General features: G+C 42.8%; 1 protein-coding gene across 3 annotated transcripts in view; it reads left to right on the plus strand.

Annotated features, from left to right (window-relative positions):
* Positions 1-18,223, plus strand: part of LOC111866921 — a 503,991-nt gene that overhangs the window by 367,296 nt on the left and 118,472 nt on the right. For all 3 annotated transcript variants that reach the window (XM_023856294.2, XM_023856311.2, XM_023856303.1), the window contains one exon: positions 12,375-12,497. In XM_023856294.2, coding sequence (XP_023712062.1) covers positions 12,375-12,497 — 123 coding nt within the window. The remainder of the gene's footprint in view (positions 1-12,374; positions 12,498-18,223) is intronic.

The raw sequence follows: 18,223 nt of genomic DNA on the forward strand, positions 1-18,223 counted from the left end.
TTCATCCCTCTTCGGTCCAAATATTCTCCTCAACACCCTCAGTCTGTGTTGTTTCCTAAATGTCAGAGCCCAAGTTACAGGAAGCCAGTTTTACCTGCCGAACTTAACGAAACCACTCAGGCAATAGCACTTTGTACGGTCATAAAAACTGTTCTTCTGAGAGTAAAGCAGTAAACGTGTGTACACGAAAATGAAAACAAAAGACTGCTACATTACAGTCTGGTTACAGCGCAGTTTTATTTTATTAGCGAAAGCCAGGGGAGAGTGTAAGATGAATCAAAATGAAACCGAAAATTCGAAGCTCGCGTTTAGCTTGTTCTGGGTCCTACTTCCACAGCCCAGATCTGATAACCTGATTTAACACGGTCTATACTTAATGGAGGCGTAACAGAGCCGGGGGCTAAATCGGACGGAGATCTGCACTTCGATATATCCAGTACCCCCTGTAAGAGCTCATCGCTCAACAAGGCGCATGCGCAGCCGTGACTTAAGTGCGACAGCAGGTGAACCCGAGGCCGACATTTGCGGTTGTAATTTGTGCAATATATGTGAACTATACTTAGCAAATGCCGGTCACGGTAGCCGAGCGGTCTAAGGCATGTACTGTCTTCGCTCGCTTGGAAGCCGGGATCCTGGGTTCGAATCCCACTCATGGCATGGATGTTTAGTGTGTGTGTGTGCGTTGTTCTGTATTTGTATACAGGTGGAGGCCTTGCGACGAGCTGATCACCCGCCTAAGGAGTCCTACCGAATGTGTAAGATCTAGAAAAACCGAAGTGAACGGAGAAGTTCATGGAGGTAGGCCTAGGCCCACTGGGGCTGTAGTGCCAAGGAAAAAAAAATACTTAGCAAATTAATCGAATTATAACCCGTTGTAAATGAGATTATACGCCGGAATAGCTCAGTCGGTGTACCGAGTAAGCCACGGGTAGCATGACCGAAGAATCGGGCTTCGACACTCGGCTGATGCAAAAAGGCTTCAGAATTTGCTAGCCTGTACTGAATGGTGGAGGTGGGGGGTGGAAGTGGGTCCCAGAGCCAGTGTGGACGCTGTAGAAAAGAGGACAGTTTACAATAGCACTCTTTTTTCAATTTCTTTAAGTATCCCTTCGTAGTAGAGGAGCTGGGATAGTGTATTCGGTATAGCGACTGGCTTTGGGCTGGACGACAGGGGGTAGGAGTTCGAGTTCCGATAGGGTCAAGAATTCTCACTTTTCCACGTCTTCCAGACCGGCTTTGGGGCCCACCCAGCCTCCTATCTAATTGGTGCCAGGGGCTCTCCCGGGGGTAAAGCGGCCGGGGTGTGAAGCTGACCACTAACCAACTAGTGCCGAGGTCATGAAAATGTGGATCTATACATCCACTCCCCCACAAAACCTCGTACCTGGACGGATCCTCTGGATGAACGACTTCATCATCATCAGTAATCTGTCAGACGACAGGTCCACAGTCTCTTCCAAAACGGTTCCTCCACTTAATGCGATCTAGAGCTGTCTCCTTCAAATGAGAATATTCTCTTCTGTCCCCAAGGTCATCCAGCATCATCTTACGTCTTCTTCCTCGTCTTCTGGTCACTTCTATCCGCCCCTCTGTCTTTCCTTCAATAACTTCTTTTAGAAGGCAGTTTCTGCTTAAAACATGACCAATCCAATTAGCCTTCCGTTTTCTTATTTCGTGTAGGATATTCCTCTGCTCACTGACTCTAAATAACACTTCTTCATTTCTTACATAATCGGTCCAACTGATCTTCTCCATCCTTCTCCAACACCACATTTCGAAACTTCTTTTATCCCTACATAGTATATACTTGTTTTTAATCTGGGACATTTAAAAACTATCCGTGTAAGAGGCCGTGAAGGCCCATAGGGTTGTGAAACGTTGAGACTCCCACATTTTCTAGACAGTAAACTCACCGATGGAAGTGAGGTTGTCAGCTTGACGCACCGGCCAGCCGCCCTTTTCACCCCAGGAAGTTTCCTGGTACTCGTTTCTGTTAGAGGCTGAGTCGCCATAGTGCGGCTGGAAGGATTAAGTCAGTTTAAAAATGCACTGACCTCATCGGGAATCGAAACCCCGAACTTGCCTGCTATTTTAAGCTCGATATGGTAATGTCCTTCAGAAGTGATCAAGCGATTTAGTTAATGTGAAGTTTAGTGTTTCTAGGTCAGGTTAGCAACTGCATCCACTCAGCAAGATAAACTTTGCTCTTAACATGCTTGCGAATACCGAAGAATCCTTGCTGGGATGTTGACACACGTACTGTGGCAAGTGGGTTGCTTACCTTCTGAATGTGGGGAACTTTCGAGTCATCCTTGTTACAGGCTCCTACTGTTAACGCTGAATGGGAAATATCCTTGAGCAAGGACTTGAGTAATGAGTTCTTGAGGAGAAGTAGTGCAGCACGGAATCTGTGTAAATGCTGACGACCAAATTATGCTTCTGGCATGATTATGAATGCATTACTTAATAAGGGGTATACAACTTGTCTCCCATTCAATTTCCGGGTACCAATACTCTTGTAAGTAAAACAACGGAACGTTTCTCCTCTGGTATGTGACGCCATGTTGTCTGGTAGAAGTGTTCTGCCTATGTGATTTGAAGCTCTCAAGGCGGTGACTGAAATTACCATATTTTAAGATTTGACGTTGTATAGTCTGGTATAAACAGCCTGCGCACGAGATTGAGAATCTCATAGCGGCAACTACAAAGACTTCTGTCATTTGGGATTTGATGTTGTGTAATTATGACCGTCTCTGTGGTCTAGTGGTCAGAGGTCCGGTTTCGATTCCCGGCGCTACTAGATTTTCTGAGAAGAAGTGGGTCTGGAACGGTGTCCACTCAGCCTCGTGAGGATAATTGAGGAGCTATTTCAAGGAAATAACAGCTCCGGTCTAGAAAACCGAGATTAACGGCCGTGGGTATTCGTTGCGCTGACCACGCAACATCCTCTATCCGCAAAAGTTGGCACTAACTTCGCCGACAAGCAGCGGTCGCTTGGTCGGTATAGTTCTCTTGCGGACTAAAACAACGGAGTATGTTTTTTATTGTGTAATTACTGCATTTGTAGTTTAATTAACATCTCCCATTGCATGAATTACCCGTTATGGCATCAAATGGAAGGAAGATCATTGACTAATGAATTGATAAGAATAGTCAGGGAAGTGGTCGTAGCCTGATTTAAGGTAGGAATACAATTCCTGGATTTGCTATAGTATTAAAATCACGAAACAACTCAGGATAATCGGGTGTACCTACCGAGTCTCGAATCGGGCACCTTCCCAATAAATTAGAACCATTTCCGTTTGAACTAACCAGCTTGATGACTCCGTATAGTCTGGTAGATATTTAACAATGTTTCGGGTTAACCTGATGTAATTCAAGGGTTCTCTTAAAAGTTGCTAAATATGTACCAGTATACACGGCGTCACACTGAGCAAGTTGTTTCAGGCCTTAAGGCTTCTTGCTTGTAATCGAAGGGTACCCATTTCGGATCCCGTGTAGGACACCATCTAACATGACAGAAGTTTTTGGTTTCTAATTAGTCCCTACAGGAGAATTCCGGGATGGTACGGTGAAATAGGCAACGACCACTTCCATTTTTAATTCAGCATTTTTAAATTAACCAACCCTACAGCGTCTTGCAGTAATCCATCAAATGGAATGTACGGAGTCACAGCCCAGAAACAGTCGATAGTTATTATCTTACTTCAGTGTATTGTGTTCCCCCTCCCTCCCACTGTTTATTTTGTCCTTTTCAATCATGTGTTTCTGCAACGTGATTTTATTGGACCATATCAAGATCTTATGTACCCTCCTTTTCCATGTACGTTTAAACTTCAAGCCCAACTCACGAATCAGATGAATTGCCTGGGAAATACTTCCTCGTGGAATGTGTCAGGTAACGGATGTGAAGTTGGATAGGCCTGCCTATTGACGTATTGGCATTTGCCATTGAAGTTCCACACAAGTCTGAATTCATGTCTATTTTTGTTGGGTTTGAGGTTGCCGAGACTACTATCTCTCAGGATGTAACACCACGTAATCTGGTATAGGTTACACAAAGTTTCGGAGGAACGTACTGCCTCCATCTTCAGAGACGAAGAGAAAGCCAATCACGTATCCAGTAAGAAGCAAGCAGAGACCTCTGTTTGCTGTCTGAAGATGGAGGCACTTCTCTTCCGCAGTTGTTGAAAGTTTCAGTAACACTGTTGTAGATACTTGGACCCTGAAGTTGTCACAATATTCTTTCGAAACGTCGGTGTCCAATTACAATACGATAGTACCAAAAATCAGAAGACTACGATTGGAAAAATCGTGAGGCTCCTTTGGATGCAAATAAGAGAGTTTGATCCCCCCCCCCAATTCAACCTGTACGATGTAAAGCTTATAAATAGGACATAAATAGTCAGTTCGTACCTCACAGGAAACACATTACGTCTCCGCTACAAAGCCCAACCGGTTAATGCTGTTTAGGGAAACAGCCGCTGTTTATTGTGAGAAAGGTACGGAGCACAAATACATTGTGTGGGCAGAATGCAGAGTTATAACCTCACCGCCATCTGTGAGCCGATTGTCTAGAAAAGGTGGGAGCCTCGACAACCTGGTAACAGGGATATTTTTATCTTTTAATTAGGCGTACTGTGCTACAGGCCGGAAGTTTGCGGGTTTGATTCCCGATGAGGTATTGGATATTTTCAATTAACCTTATCCTTCCAGCCGCACTATGGCCCTGGGGTCGACTCAGCCTCTAACAGAAATGAGTACCAGGAATCTTCCTGGGGGTGAAGGGCGGCCGGCGCGTAAGGCTGACCTCACCGCCATCTGTGAGCCGATTGTCTATGAAATGTGGGAGGCTCGACATCTCACAGCCCTATGGGCCTCCACGGCGTGTTAGGATAGCTTTTTAATATGTTAAATGTAGGTGGTACATATATCGACCAATGGGCTTTATATGTTTACAATGTGTTAAGCAATTTCAAAAATGAATTTGTAATAAACCCTAATGGAAGACTCCATCCACTTTCGGGACGAGGGTGCGTCATCTGCAGTTAGTGACGTAGGCAGTCAGTTTGGTTTAGTTAGTTATTTTCAACGTACTTGACTTATTCATACGTCGATGGGAGATTCATACATACTTAACCCATGATTTTATTTTTCCGTAAGGTTGCCTACACAATGTAGTTGTGCCCTGATTTGTAAATTAAATGGATTTTACCTTTGATGTGTACTTCCCTGACTCGCCCTACCATTTTCGTTATGTCGTTTCCTAGCACATCTACACCATGCTCACAGTGTATGTAGTGCGTTTATGGTTTTACGCGTTTTCGATGTACCAGCGATTTTCAGCAATCCAACTTTCGCGTCTGGAAGTTTCCTGTTCATTTTTCCATGTTAAAAATATTCGTCTTATGATTTTCCTATCCAGAATGGTCTAAGACAACGTGATGCCTTATCGCCACTCCTTTTCAACTTTGCTTTAGATTATGCAATTAGGAAGGTCCAGGGAAACCAGGTGAAACTGAAATTAAACGGGACACATCAGCTGTTGGTCTATGCCGATGATGTGAATCTACTGGGGTTAATGTATATACCGTAAAGACAAACACACAAACTTTAGTTGACGCAAGGAAAGAGGTTGGTCTAGAAGTAAACACAGAGAAAACTAAGTATATGTTGCTGTCTCGTCACCAAAATGCAGGGCAAAACATGTTTTGAAAATGTGGCACAGTTCAGATATTTGGGAACAACGACAACAGATCGAAACCCGATTCAGGAGGAAATTAAGAGGCGATTGAACTCGGGTAATGCTTGCTACCATTCAGTCCAGAACCTGTTGTCTTCTCGTCTGCTTTTAAAAGCATAAAAATCAGAATCTACAAAACTATAATTTTGCCTGTGGTTCTGTATGGGTGTGAAACTTGGTCTCTGACATTAAGGGAGGAACATAGACTGAGGGTGTTTGAGAACAGGGTGTTGAGGAGAATATTTGGAACGAAGAGAGATGAAGTGACGGGAGGTTGGAGAAACTGCATAATGAAGAACTTCATAACTTTTAGTCTTCTCCAAGTGTAATTAGAATGATCAATTCAAGGAGAATGAGATGGGCAGGGCATATAGTACGAATGGGAGAAAAGCGGAATGCATATAGAATATTGGTGGGAAAGCCAGAAGGAAAGAGAGCAAGAGGTTTTGTGGGTGGATAATATTAGAATGGATGTTAGATAGTATGGGATGGTATGGATTGGATAGATCTAGCTCAGAATAGGGACCAGTGAGGACTGTTGTGTACGCGGTAATGAACCTCCTGGTTCCATAAAATACTGGAAAATCCTTGAGTAGCTTCAAAGTTAGTGGCTTCTCAAGAAGAGCTCAGCTCCATGAAGTTCGTTAGTTAATTGTATTAATTTAATGCGGTTCTTTAGTAGACCCATTTAACTAATTTGGCCATTGTGTTTGGTCTAGCCGATGACAGTGGTCGCGAGGTCTAACGGGGCCCATACACGTACGAGTCTGGCTCGGGCGAGCTTGAATCGGGAGCCGGCCTCGGATTAATTTCACCACAAACGCATGAGCTGACTCCCAACTTTGCGACCCACACAGGGACGAGTTTGGCTCATTGGAACCCGAGCCGAGTCGGACTCGCGAGCCAGACTCGTACGTGTATGGGCCCCTTAAGGCATGAACTGTATTCGCCCTCTCGAACGCTGGGATCATAGGTTCGAATCCCACTTAAGAAATGGATGTCTGCTTGTGTTTATTCTGTTTTTCTGCTGTCCTCTTTGTAGGTAGCGGCCTTGCGATGGGCTGATTCCCCGTCCAAGGAGTCCTACCGGCTGTTTATAAGATTACGAAACTGAAAAAGCGGCCAGGGCAGTATGGTCATTGATGAGGGAATTGTGTCTGGTCTACTTTTTGGCACCAACTGAAAATACTGCCCCTTGGTACCATATAGTGCGACGGCTTACACTTCCGGAAAGCTGCTAAAGTATTGGTGACGTGGTCTAACGGTATTCAATGTATCACCGGCAACATAATCACCAGTAGCAGACAAATTATATTCTGTATCATATACATGCAACGTACATGGGACAGGTCAGAAAAAGTTGAAAAGCCAGATTGTCACACTGATGTGAACTGAAGTTAGCTACAGAGAAATCGTGACCTGCCGGCACCAGATTATGTAACTGGACGTGGTTGCGGCAGTACCAGCACGGCCTTGCATCCAGCATCAGATTAATCTTTTCACGGCTTTCACTATCCAGTTTGCGTCCATAAACTCTTCGATGGCCTTAGTTTTGTCAGGAGCATTTATCACGCCTTGCATCAGAGAATTAATATTTTCTTCTCCTTCGGATTATTTAACGACGCTGTCAGTGGCTATACTATTGTGACATGACGGTCGAAAGTCGGAGTGGTGGAGCGACGTCCATTGCTAAGTAACGGCTCAGTAATCACGTTTCTGTGGAAACGAATATTAGTAAAGGCATTCCTGTGTCAACAACTAGACTAACAAGAGGACAGTTAACTGTTCGACATGTTGACTTATATTCGGGCCGCGTGGCAGATATAAAAGGGAGTTCTTATGGGCATTCAGTGCAGAGATTCTTCATAGAGTATTCGTCAGACAGGAGTTCAGAAGTAGTTGAATGTGTGAGCTGTTATAATTGGTTGCAATCGCAAAGAAGTGCCATTAAATCCAGAACTCATTATTATTAGTCACTCTAACGTCGAATACATGACACTATATAGCGTCGAATGCTGAAATGATAGATAAAATAATAAGCCTGTTTTTATTTTTTATGAAAATAAGGAAATTAGGTCAACAGTAAATTTTGGAAAGAACTAATCTTCAAGTTTCCATTGATAAGACACGGACTGCATAGAAGACGACTCATCTTAACAATTTTTCTACTCTTGCATGCGTATTTGTTGCAGCGGTGATTTTTTTTACCGAGCCGTTGCCTGGCAACAGTAAGGGGGAAAAATACTGGTGGGAGGGATTTATGATTTACGCCGTTGAGATTGGCTCAGTTGCCATGTTATATATGTCAAGTTTCATAAAGATCTGAATTACAGTGTTTTTGGACTTCCTACACTCCCCGACACCGTAAAAAAAACAGAGAAGACAGCGTTTCGGAAACTGGATCTCTTTCCATCCTCATCCGAGGACCTGAAACGTGTTTTGTGGTTTTTTTTTTCTTTTAGAATACCGGACGATGGACAAAGTCCAAAATGCCCACTATTTCCGAGTGTTATACACCGTTGTCAGAACCCTTTATATACTTAATAGAGATTGGTTGAGACATCTGAAAATTGTTTTAAGGCTGGTGGGATGTACAGACACACCGGTGTCATGGTGAATTATTCAAACTAAGGCGAAGAATTTGGGGGGGGGGAATTCGGAAAGACGCGTTGGTGACTCAGTCGGACCACTCTCTCGAAATTTATCTGGATCGACTGAGGAAAACCACGAAAACATCAGTAAGTGTAGCTGGTATCCCAGTCGAGTATAGATCGTTACCGCTATAGCATCCTACTCGGTGGATCAGTCGGTAACGAATGCCAGTTACGGAATAAATATAGTAAACCCTCGCTAATCCGGAGTAGTTGGTGGGGAGGAGTTCATCGGGATTGGTGAAGCAAAAGGTAGCCATAAAAGAGAAAAAATCTTAGAGCACAAATAAATGGAAAATCTAATAAGTAGAGCCTTTATTTAAGAACTGTAAAAAAGACAATAAATTTATTCATCGCTAGAAGACTCGGAAGTTGTGCTTGGTTTTAAACGTAATAGTGCAGGTCTGAAGGAACCGTAAAGATTTGTCTGAAGAGACAACTGACTCATCTGCCTTCCTAAATGCCATATGTCTTTTAAAGTACGTAGTCAACTGTGAACAGCAGTTTTCAGTTTTCATATTTCGATCCGAATTAACTGTAACCGGATTAGCGGGGGTTTACTGTATTTACTTTTTTTAATTAGGAAGTGTGAAAATAAGGACTTACTTACTTACTTACTTACTTACTTACTTACTCACTCAAGGAGCTGAGCCCTTCTTGAGGAGCCGCCAATTCTGCAGCTACTCAAGAATTTCCCAGCATTTTATGAAACCCGAAGGTTCATCACCGTGTTCACAAGAGCCCTCCACTGGTCCCTATCCTGAGCCAGATCTATCCTATCCATACCATCTCATCCTATCTCTCTAAGATTCATTCTAATATTGCCCACCCACCTACGCCTTGGTCTTCCCTGTGGTCTCTTTCCTTCTGGCTTTCCCACCAATAGCCTGTTTTAATATTTGCTTTTTATTTTAAAACTTTTAATTGAATTTTCTGTTGTCTGATGCCGCTTGTGACACTTCCTTATTGAAACAATGCTACTATTCTTGTTTTATTGTGAACTATTTTAAGGGTCCGAGTAATGGAACGCCCTTTTGCTCCTTACTGAAACCATTCCTTTGACCTTGTTTGCTGAAAGGTACGAGACATGGGTTAGTTATGTCCGCCAGACCTGCTGGTTACATTTCAACTAGTGCAATAATCTTTATAAGAATCGGCATGAAGGTCATGCCATCCGTGACAGTATTGTTGTTAGTTGTAGGCATTTCATACCCTCTTGGGTAGTTCATATATGTGAAAGGGGCGGATAGACAAACATGGTGAGATAGTTTACTAGTAACAGTCTTATATAAACGCTGAACGGTTGTAACACAGGGACTAGACGTTTCGGGAAGACCAGTAGTACTTGATTTGTGACGCTATCAGTTTATCAGTATCGAGTGTTAACGAAGATTAGTGAATAATGAATTAGGATTGTGAAGGAAGTGGTGGGTGGGATTCAAGAGTAACCTCAGGTTAGCATGTGTTCCGACTGAGATTCGAACCCATCACCTCCCGGATACAAAGGCTTACCGCCACATCGAAGTGCCCGAACAGTCCGATATGGAGAGATGCTTCAGTTTATACGGCGAAGGCAGCGGAAACTGTATATTAATAGTCTTATAACATATGTATACATTTGTGTGCATTGTTTACACCATGTGAGTACAGATTCTGTTTAAATTATATTAGACATCACTGCCAAAGTTCTACACCATTATCACTTACGCATTCAAAGTATTTCATCTAGAATATTGTGGCATATAGACCCGATGCTGTCACACTTATTTAAGGGAGTGACTATAGACGGGGTATGGATTGGATTTTGGATTTATTGATTATTTATACACACCACTCGGAACTAAAAGGAATTAGAGCGCTATTGCTAATCTCCACACTTTACAGTTCTCTACAACAACCTGTGTCTTAAACTGCCGTTTCCTAGCAACGGCTTAAACTGTGGAGATTCTTCAGCTTCCCGCGCTGAGACCCTCTTGTCAATTCACTCAGTCCCCAACTGACAGCTGATAACTGTGGAACTCTCAGTCCAGTTCTCTGCTACGACTGTCAACTGTCTCGTTGCCATCTGCACTCAAATTATCATCGACTGCCGTATCTTATATGACTTGTTGCCATATATTCTCAGTTATCTTTACCTGGCCTGGGGGTTCTGGTTATAATCCCATGACGAACAGAACAGAAAACACAGTTTCTCAACAATACTTCCATTGTTGGGCATTGGTTCGTCGCGGAAAATTGTTTACTTCTTCCATAACAACGTCTGCACACGTTACACCCAGTTTGTGACAATCCTCTATTGTTGCGGGCGTAACTTAACAAGGCTGTATCTCTGGCTGCACAGTTCTTGCTGTCAGCAAATATGCCACAATATGTAGGCTGGCATATATTCTAGCACCTCTAGTTCCAGTATTGGTCAGTTACGGATACCAGACTCTGATCTTGGGAGAATTCGCGGCCCTGCCATGTTTTACATGCAATAAAAATTCCTCTAACAGAAATGAGTACCAGGAACCTTCCTGGAGTGTAAAGGGCGGCCGGCGCGTAAGGCTAACAACCTTACCACCGTCTGTGAGCCGATTGTCTAGAAAATGTTGGAGCCTTGACGTCTCACAGCCTGTTACCGGGATAGCTTTACCTATATGTGAAGTGTATTGTGCTATATGAAGGAAATTATAAACGATTGACTATTTTTGAGTGCTATTCATGGGAGATTGCTTTGAACTTCGATCTCGACGTATCATTCGATAGCGTGTAGGGCCGAAAAGGAATACGGGAGAAAGCAGGGGAAGTTATAGTACGAAAGCTTGTGTAACGAATGGTGAGGCGTCCCAGTGAATTCTCGGCAGATGTCACGCTACTTTATTATGTAATTACTGAAGTTGGATGAAGGCAGATAAGCATTAATAATTTTTACAGTGATAAGGCAACTCGGTAAAATGGCTACCATAAATATTGCCTTAAGGAGGAAAGCGCAGTGGTGCAATGGACTGAGAATGTAGAATGTTCAGTTTGTAAAGGTATCGAGAAACAAATATTTCATGCAATTTGGCGGATAATGAAATGTTATTTAAAGGAATTTGTGTCCAAAAATTTTGAAGGATAATTGTGGAACATAAAACAAGATTTTAAATAACGTGATGCGAAGCGAAGTAGTAGTAATGTGGGAAAGAACCGGACGCAGTTACTCTGAGAAATGTTTTCCGACGTTTCGGAGTAACGTGCTGTCTCCATCTTGCAATGAGAGAGTAAACGAAGCAAGCAGAGCGCTCTACGTGATGTTTGTTTCGTGCCGGTTTCTTGCGTGGCGTGAAGATGTTCCTCCGAAACATCAGTAATGTCTACGAGACTGTTTAGCTTTGCATCCCAGAAAGATTTTTTCTTCTTACTCATCGCTGTGCGAGCGTCGAATTCGCAACGGAAGTTTAGTATTTGGACTGAAACGATTAGTGGATAGAACGCCTTTAAATAACATTGAATCGATCTTTGGTTGGTTCATATCCAGCGTTGAAAGTACAAAGTGTCTGAATCCTTTGTGTTACTGTAATATGGAGTTGTGACACCATGAATGCCGGCAAATAGTTATCAACATTTCGAAGAGCGTGTTGTCCTGCCGCCATTTTACGGGAGTGAACAAAATGGACACAGCACTTTCTTTGAAGCGTCGGCAACCATCTAACAGACTGCTCGGCGTCAAAGCCCAGTCTTCGACCTAAAAATGGAGTCAGCATGTTTCTAACCTACCAAACTATACACGTCATAATCACAGAAGTGAGATTTTCATATTTCACGCGTTTATTCACGCGTAGGACATGTTTAACAGTTGATTTTGAAGGCAAAACGAGGTCCATAACATTAAGCACTCGGCATACGTAGTTACTGCTGCTCTGTAAAGAGTTCATGGGGTGTAACGAAAAAAGTATGAAATAACGAACATACGTAATTTATCAGGGATGTTTGTAAGATGTGTTTTTCTTTTGAAGGTCCTGTCGTGGTTGTGCAAGAAAGGGGAGGAGACCCTCAAGAGGCACTCGGAAATTGCTACCAACCTCCCGGCAATAAAAGAGCAAGAACAAGATTTCGAAAAGTTTTATTTCATCTCCATGGTGAGTACCGTAATTTTTAGTTTCGTGTTTCGAGTACCGAGTTCTCCGAGTCCATCGGTTCACATGGAACAATAGGAGAACCACTGGACGGATTTTCATGAAATTTGATATTTGAGAATTGTAGGAAAATAAACTGATCAGCGTTCTCGTATTTAATTTGGATCATAACATGTTTAACGACGACTTTGCTTGAAGATTCGTGTGTGCTTCGGCGCCTGTCTCGCTAAATATTTATCGGAAAGACAAATATTTCTAATTAAAGGTGTGGAGAGAAAGAACGCACATTTCGTGTCCGACGCATTTGCTGCGTACACCTTAAAGTTTAACAGATAAACTGGGGGATATTACAAGCACATTTTCGAACTTCTATTTTAAGCATGAACTGAACCTCCTGTATACAATCACTGTTCAGGAAGAAAGACATAAAGAAGAAAATTACATCTTTATTTAATCTTAACTGCGCTAGAATCCGATTTTGCTTTATTATTTTAATATACTGCTCTTTTACAGTGCGACTTTGAAACATATATTAAACAATTCTTATTTTATATATTTAATTTAGTTATAGAGTGCGTAACAGTAGTGAACGTCGAAACTTTCGCGTTGATTGTCCATTTTGTAGATCTGCCTAGTTGTGGCTTGTCGCCAGTCTGAATATCATAACGTAAGAGTGAATCTCCTTCTCCCGTTTTACTGTCAATCCTTTTCATGTTCTTCCTTTACGTTGTACTCCTGCTGCTCCGCCACCTGCCTCTCCTTTGCTTCTCTTCCTACACCTGCTTCTGTCGCTTTTCCTCCCTTCACGAACATCTGCTTCTCATTATCCTGCTGCTCCGCCACCTGCCTCTCCTTTGCTTCTCTTCCTACACCTGCTTCTCCTGTCGCTTTTCCTCGCTTCACGAACATCTGCTTCTCATTATCCTGCTGCTCCGCCACCTGTCTCTCCTTTGCTTCTCCTCCTATACCTGCTTCTCCTGTCGCCTTTCCTCGCTTCACCAACATCTTCTCATTCTCCTGCTGCTCCGCCACCTGCCTCTCCTTTGCTTCTCTTCCTACACCTGCTTCTCCTGTCGCTTTTCCTCGCTTCACCAACATCTGCTTCTCATTCTCCTTCTCTTTCATTTGCTTGTTCTGTTCTTGTTCCGTCTGCTTATCGTTTGCTTGTCTTACTGCATGCTTCCCTTTCTCCCCCTGTTCATGAAATATCTTGAGCAGTTGAGCCAATATCAGCTTCCCCGAGTTAGTGATCTGCATTAGGTAACACCCGAATGAGTATAATTTGCGCGATATTTGTGCCATCACGATTCACTGTCATCACCAAAGTTTAGGGAGTGTGTTGTGTTAACTTTTATATATCCAACTCAACACGATTGTGGATTTTGCTGTCGAGATTAAAATGAAGTGGATGGAAGAAGAGTGTCCTAACTCTTGCTGTATGCGAATGGGCACGACTGATATTTCTAACTTTAGAAACTAAACAAAGAGCTTTTAAAACTCTTACACTTGTGGGTAAGTAGAATTGAGAACTACAAAGTATGTTTATTCCACTGAGTACTGAAATAGTTGTTCTTTACTTTACTTAATCCGTTCCTCTTATACGCTACGGTGTCGAGTTCCCCCCCCCCNTGATCATTTTACAGACGGTAGGGCCTCTCGGACGAGTGATCAGCTCGTCGCAAGGCCCCGGCCTAAACACAGGACAGCACAAACACATAAACATACCAAACATCCATGCTTTGTGTGGGGTTCGAACCCACGATTCCGGCTTTCGAGCGGGCCTTAGACCGCGACCGGCGAAATAGTTTTCAAGAGTTGTATTTCTTCAGCTAAACACGTCGTTATAACACTAGTGAAAATAGGGCCAAAGTAAAATGGCGAAACTCTTTTGAAGTCATGAATTAATTTTGATTATTTATCATCCTTGTTCGAAGGTATTTGCAAAGTGTCAGAGAAAATTAATCTTGTAAGATTTGAGTTTTTCACGGCGGTGGCTATGAAGAATGCCATATTCTGGAATGTGACGCCGTGTAGGTATTATGTGAACAGACGTTTCGGAGGAACATATGATATTCATCTTCAAACAAACTCCATGGCATGTAGTCCGCAAGTGAACTATACCGAACGAGCGACCTCCGCTTGTCGGCGAAGTTAGTGCCAGCTTTAACGGATATAGGGTGTCGCGTAGTTTTTGCAACGGTTCCACACGGCCGTTCATCTCGGTTTTCTAGACCGGAGCCGCTATTTCCTTAAAATAGCTCCTCAGTTATCCTCACGAGGTTGAGTGGACCCCGTTCCAGACCCACCACTTCTCAGCAAATCATGTAGCGCCGGGAATCGAACCCGAGACCTCTGGATCTGTAGCCAGGAACTCTGACCACTAGACCACAGACGCAGTCATCGCCTCCATCTTCAGGGTAGAAAAATCCGCGCGCGAGGAACTAGCTTGAGCAGGTGGCTGCTGCCACATCCCAGAAGACGGCTTTCTTCAGAATTATTTTTCTGCGCGTGTCCCATCATTTAACACGCACAGCAACTTGGTTCATTTGTATGTTTACACACGTTTCGAGTGTGATTTGCCCACTTAGGCTGGAAATCGTGCCGCGATGAGTTAACATTTTGGTGATGTTGCTCGTGTAATTAATAAGCAAGCCAGCCTAGTCCATCAGGCTTATTTAACGACGCTGCCTCTAACTTAGACTACTGCGAATGAATTGGGAATGATGGGAAGGGAAGCAGCTATGACGTAATTTTAACCTACTTTCCTTATGTTGACAAAAATAGAAGTGGGCTTATGAGATCACCTCTGTTATCCCTCTTTTCAAGTTCTGAATGCCTAAACCAATCTTTATGAAACTTAGTATGTATATCATGACACCTGAGCCCATCTCAGCGGCGTACCTCATAAATCCATCCCATCAGTCTGCGTGTCTGTATATGTATCCCTCCTATCGTTGGTAAGCAACGGCTCGTTAAGAAACGTTACGGGAGCAACGAAGAATCATTATAGAGGCTTCGTTATGTATGCGGTCTTGCTGCGGTATACAGTCCTCCTAAACACAAGATTACAACACAAGAGTATCAACAATACTTTAACACACTAGGATCCCACTTCATAGCGGCAGGCGACTGGAACGCCAAACACACCACTTGGGGCTCCAGGCTTACAACACATAAAGGTAACATGTTACTACGAGCAATTCAACAGAACAACTTGGATTATCTCTCCACCGGTGAACCGACATACTGGCCTGCTGAAGGAGTAGAATACCTGACCTTCTTGACTTTGCAATCACCAAGAAAATACCAAGTACTCACTGCGACATAAAATCGAGCTTTGATCTTAGCTCTGACCACAGCCCTATTATCATAACGGTAAGCACTGAAATACTGACCAAGGAAACTGTCCCCCACCTATGCACCAAAAAAACAAACTGGGAAAAATACCAAGAATACATAAACCAACGTATCAAACCCAATACACGATTAAAGGAACATGACGAAATCGAAAAAGCAGTTCACGACTTTACAGTACTTCTCCAAAAGGCTGCTTGGAACGCAACACCCCCACACTGTCAAAAAACAATAGAAAATAATTTACCACTACGCATCAAAGAAATGGTCCTGGAAAAACGGAGAGCACGCAGAATATGGCAAACCACAAGAAATCCCAACGACAAAAGGTATCTCAACAGACTTACCCACAAACTCCATGCTACTATCCAAGACTTCAACAACGAAACTTTCGAATACTACATCACAAATCTGGAACCTAACGACCACTCATTATGGAGAGCTACCAAGAAACTCAAAAGACCCACAACTCCGATAGCTCCGCTAAGGCGAGAAGATGGGACGTGGGCCAGATCCAATTCCGAAAAAGCACAAATATATGCTGAACATCTTGTCAGAACTTTCACCCCTCTAAATAACCAAGAGGATGAAGAAATAAATTCCTATCTTGATTCCCCGTGTCAACTGTCACCACCAATTCGAACTATTACACCAAACGAAGTCATCACTCAGATTAAAATCACGAATTCACACAAGACCCCAGGACATGACCTAATAGTAGGGGAAACGCTCAAGCATCTACCAAGAAAAGCGATAGTTTTCCTAACCACCTTATACAACAGAATGCTGCATCTATCCTACTTTCCTGAACAATGGAAGTTTGCTCAAATCATTATGATTGCAAAACCTGGTAAACCTCCTACGGAAGCAACTTCTTACAGACCCATCAGCCTACTGCCAGTGCTCTCCAAGATATTTGAACGATTACTTCAAAACAGGATTCTAGAGCTATCTAATCCTGATAACCTCATACCAATCCACCAGTTCGGATTCAGAGAAGGACATTCAACTATACAACAATGTCACAGAATAGTTCACGCAATAAGAGATGGACTAGAAAACAAAAAAGTATGTGCAGCGGTATTCCTGGACATACAGCAGGCATTCGACAAAGTCTGGCACCAAGGACTCTTATATAAAATAAAAAAGATTATGCCTAGTCAACTGTTCCTGCTACTAAAGTCCTACCTGTCGAACAGATACTTCGACATCAAGACAACGAAAGTTGAAACTAACTACTATCCCATAAAAGCCGGAGTACCCCAAGGCAGTGTCTTGGGTCCGCTCTTGTACCTTCTGTATACAGCTGACATACCTACCGCCAATGAGACCACCATGGCCACATTCGCTGACGACACTGCGATCTTGGCGCTGGACCAGAATCCCATAGCTGCTTCCAAAAAGCTTCAGAACCATCTCAACATCCTACAACATTGGCTCAACAAATGGAAAATCAAAGTCAACAATGACAAATCTGTCCATATAAACTTCACAACTAGATCCACAGAAAGCCCACAACCGATGTTAAACGGTGAATTTATCCCTCGGAAAAATGAAGTCAAGTACCTGGGTCTACACCTTGATCAGAAGCTAACGTGGAAAGCGCACATAAAGGCAAAAAAACTACAGCTCAACATTAAAACAAATAAAATGAACTGGCTTATTGGCAAAAAATCCAAACTGTCTCTAGATAACAAACTAATCATATACAAAGTCATACTAAAACCCATATGGACATATGGTATAGAATTATGGGGATGCGCGAAACCAACCAACATCAAAATACTCCAGAACTATCAATCGAAAATTTTAAGAATAATGACAAATGCACCATGGTACGTCTCCAACCAGACCCTACATGAGGACTTAAAAATACCATACATCAAGGAAGTAATACACTCTCAGGCCGCAAAATATAGAAACAGGAACACGAACCACAAAAATAAACTGATCAACCAGCTCATTAGTGATCAAACTGTACCTAGAAGGCTCAAGAGACAGTGGCCCGAAGACTTAGTTAAGTAACATAAGGTGAACCGGCACTGGCCGGCAACACCTACAGTGTCAATTGACTTATCACATTTACTAAATACTTGTAATATGTTGAGTAGATTGTAAATATACAGGAAATTATAAAATAAAAAAATAAAAAAAAAAATGTATGCGGTCCGTGTCGTATCAGAATAAAAGTAGGCGATTAGTTCTTCCCAGAACTTCTTGTAACGTACTGTACTGGTATTCGACTGAAGAGACTGAGGAAAACATGGAAAATCTCAGGATGGTTAGACTTCTGGCCGTAATTCGAACCGAGTTTTCCCCAATGTTAGTAGTTAGAAGCGTTAGATCTTGAACAGAGTTTTTCGATTTAGGCAGCG

This window comes from Cryptotermes secundus, unplaced genomic scaffold (assembly GCF_002891405.2).
Source record: "Cryptotermes secundus unplaced genomic scaffold, Csec_1.0 scaffold42, whole genome shotgun sequence".
Lineage (NCBI taxonomy): Eukaryota > Metazoa > Arthropoda > Insecta > Blattodea > Kalotermitidae > Cryptotermes > Cryptotermes secundus.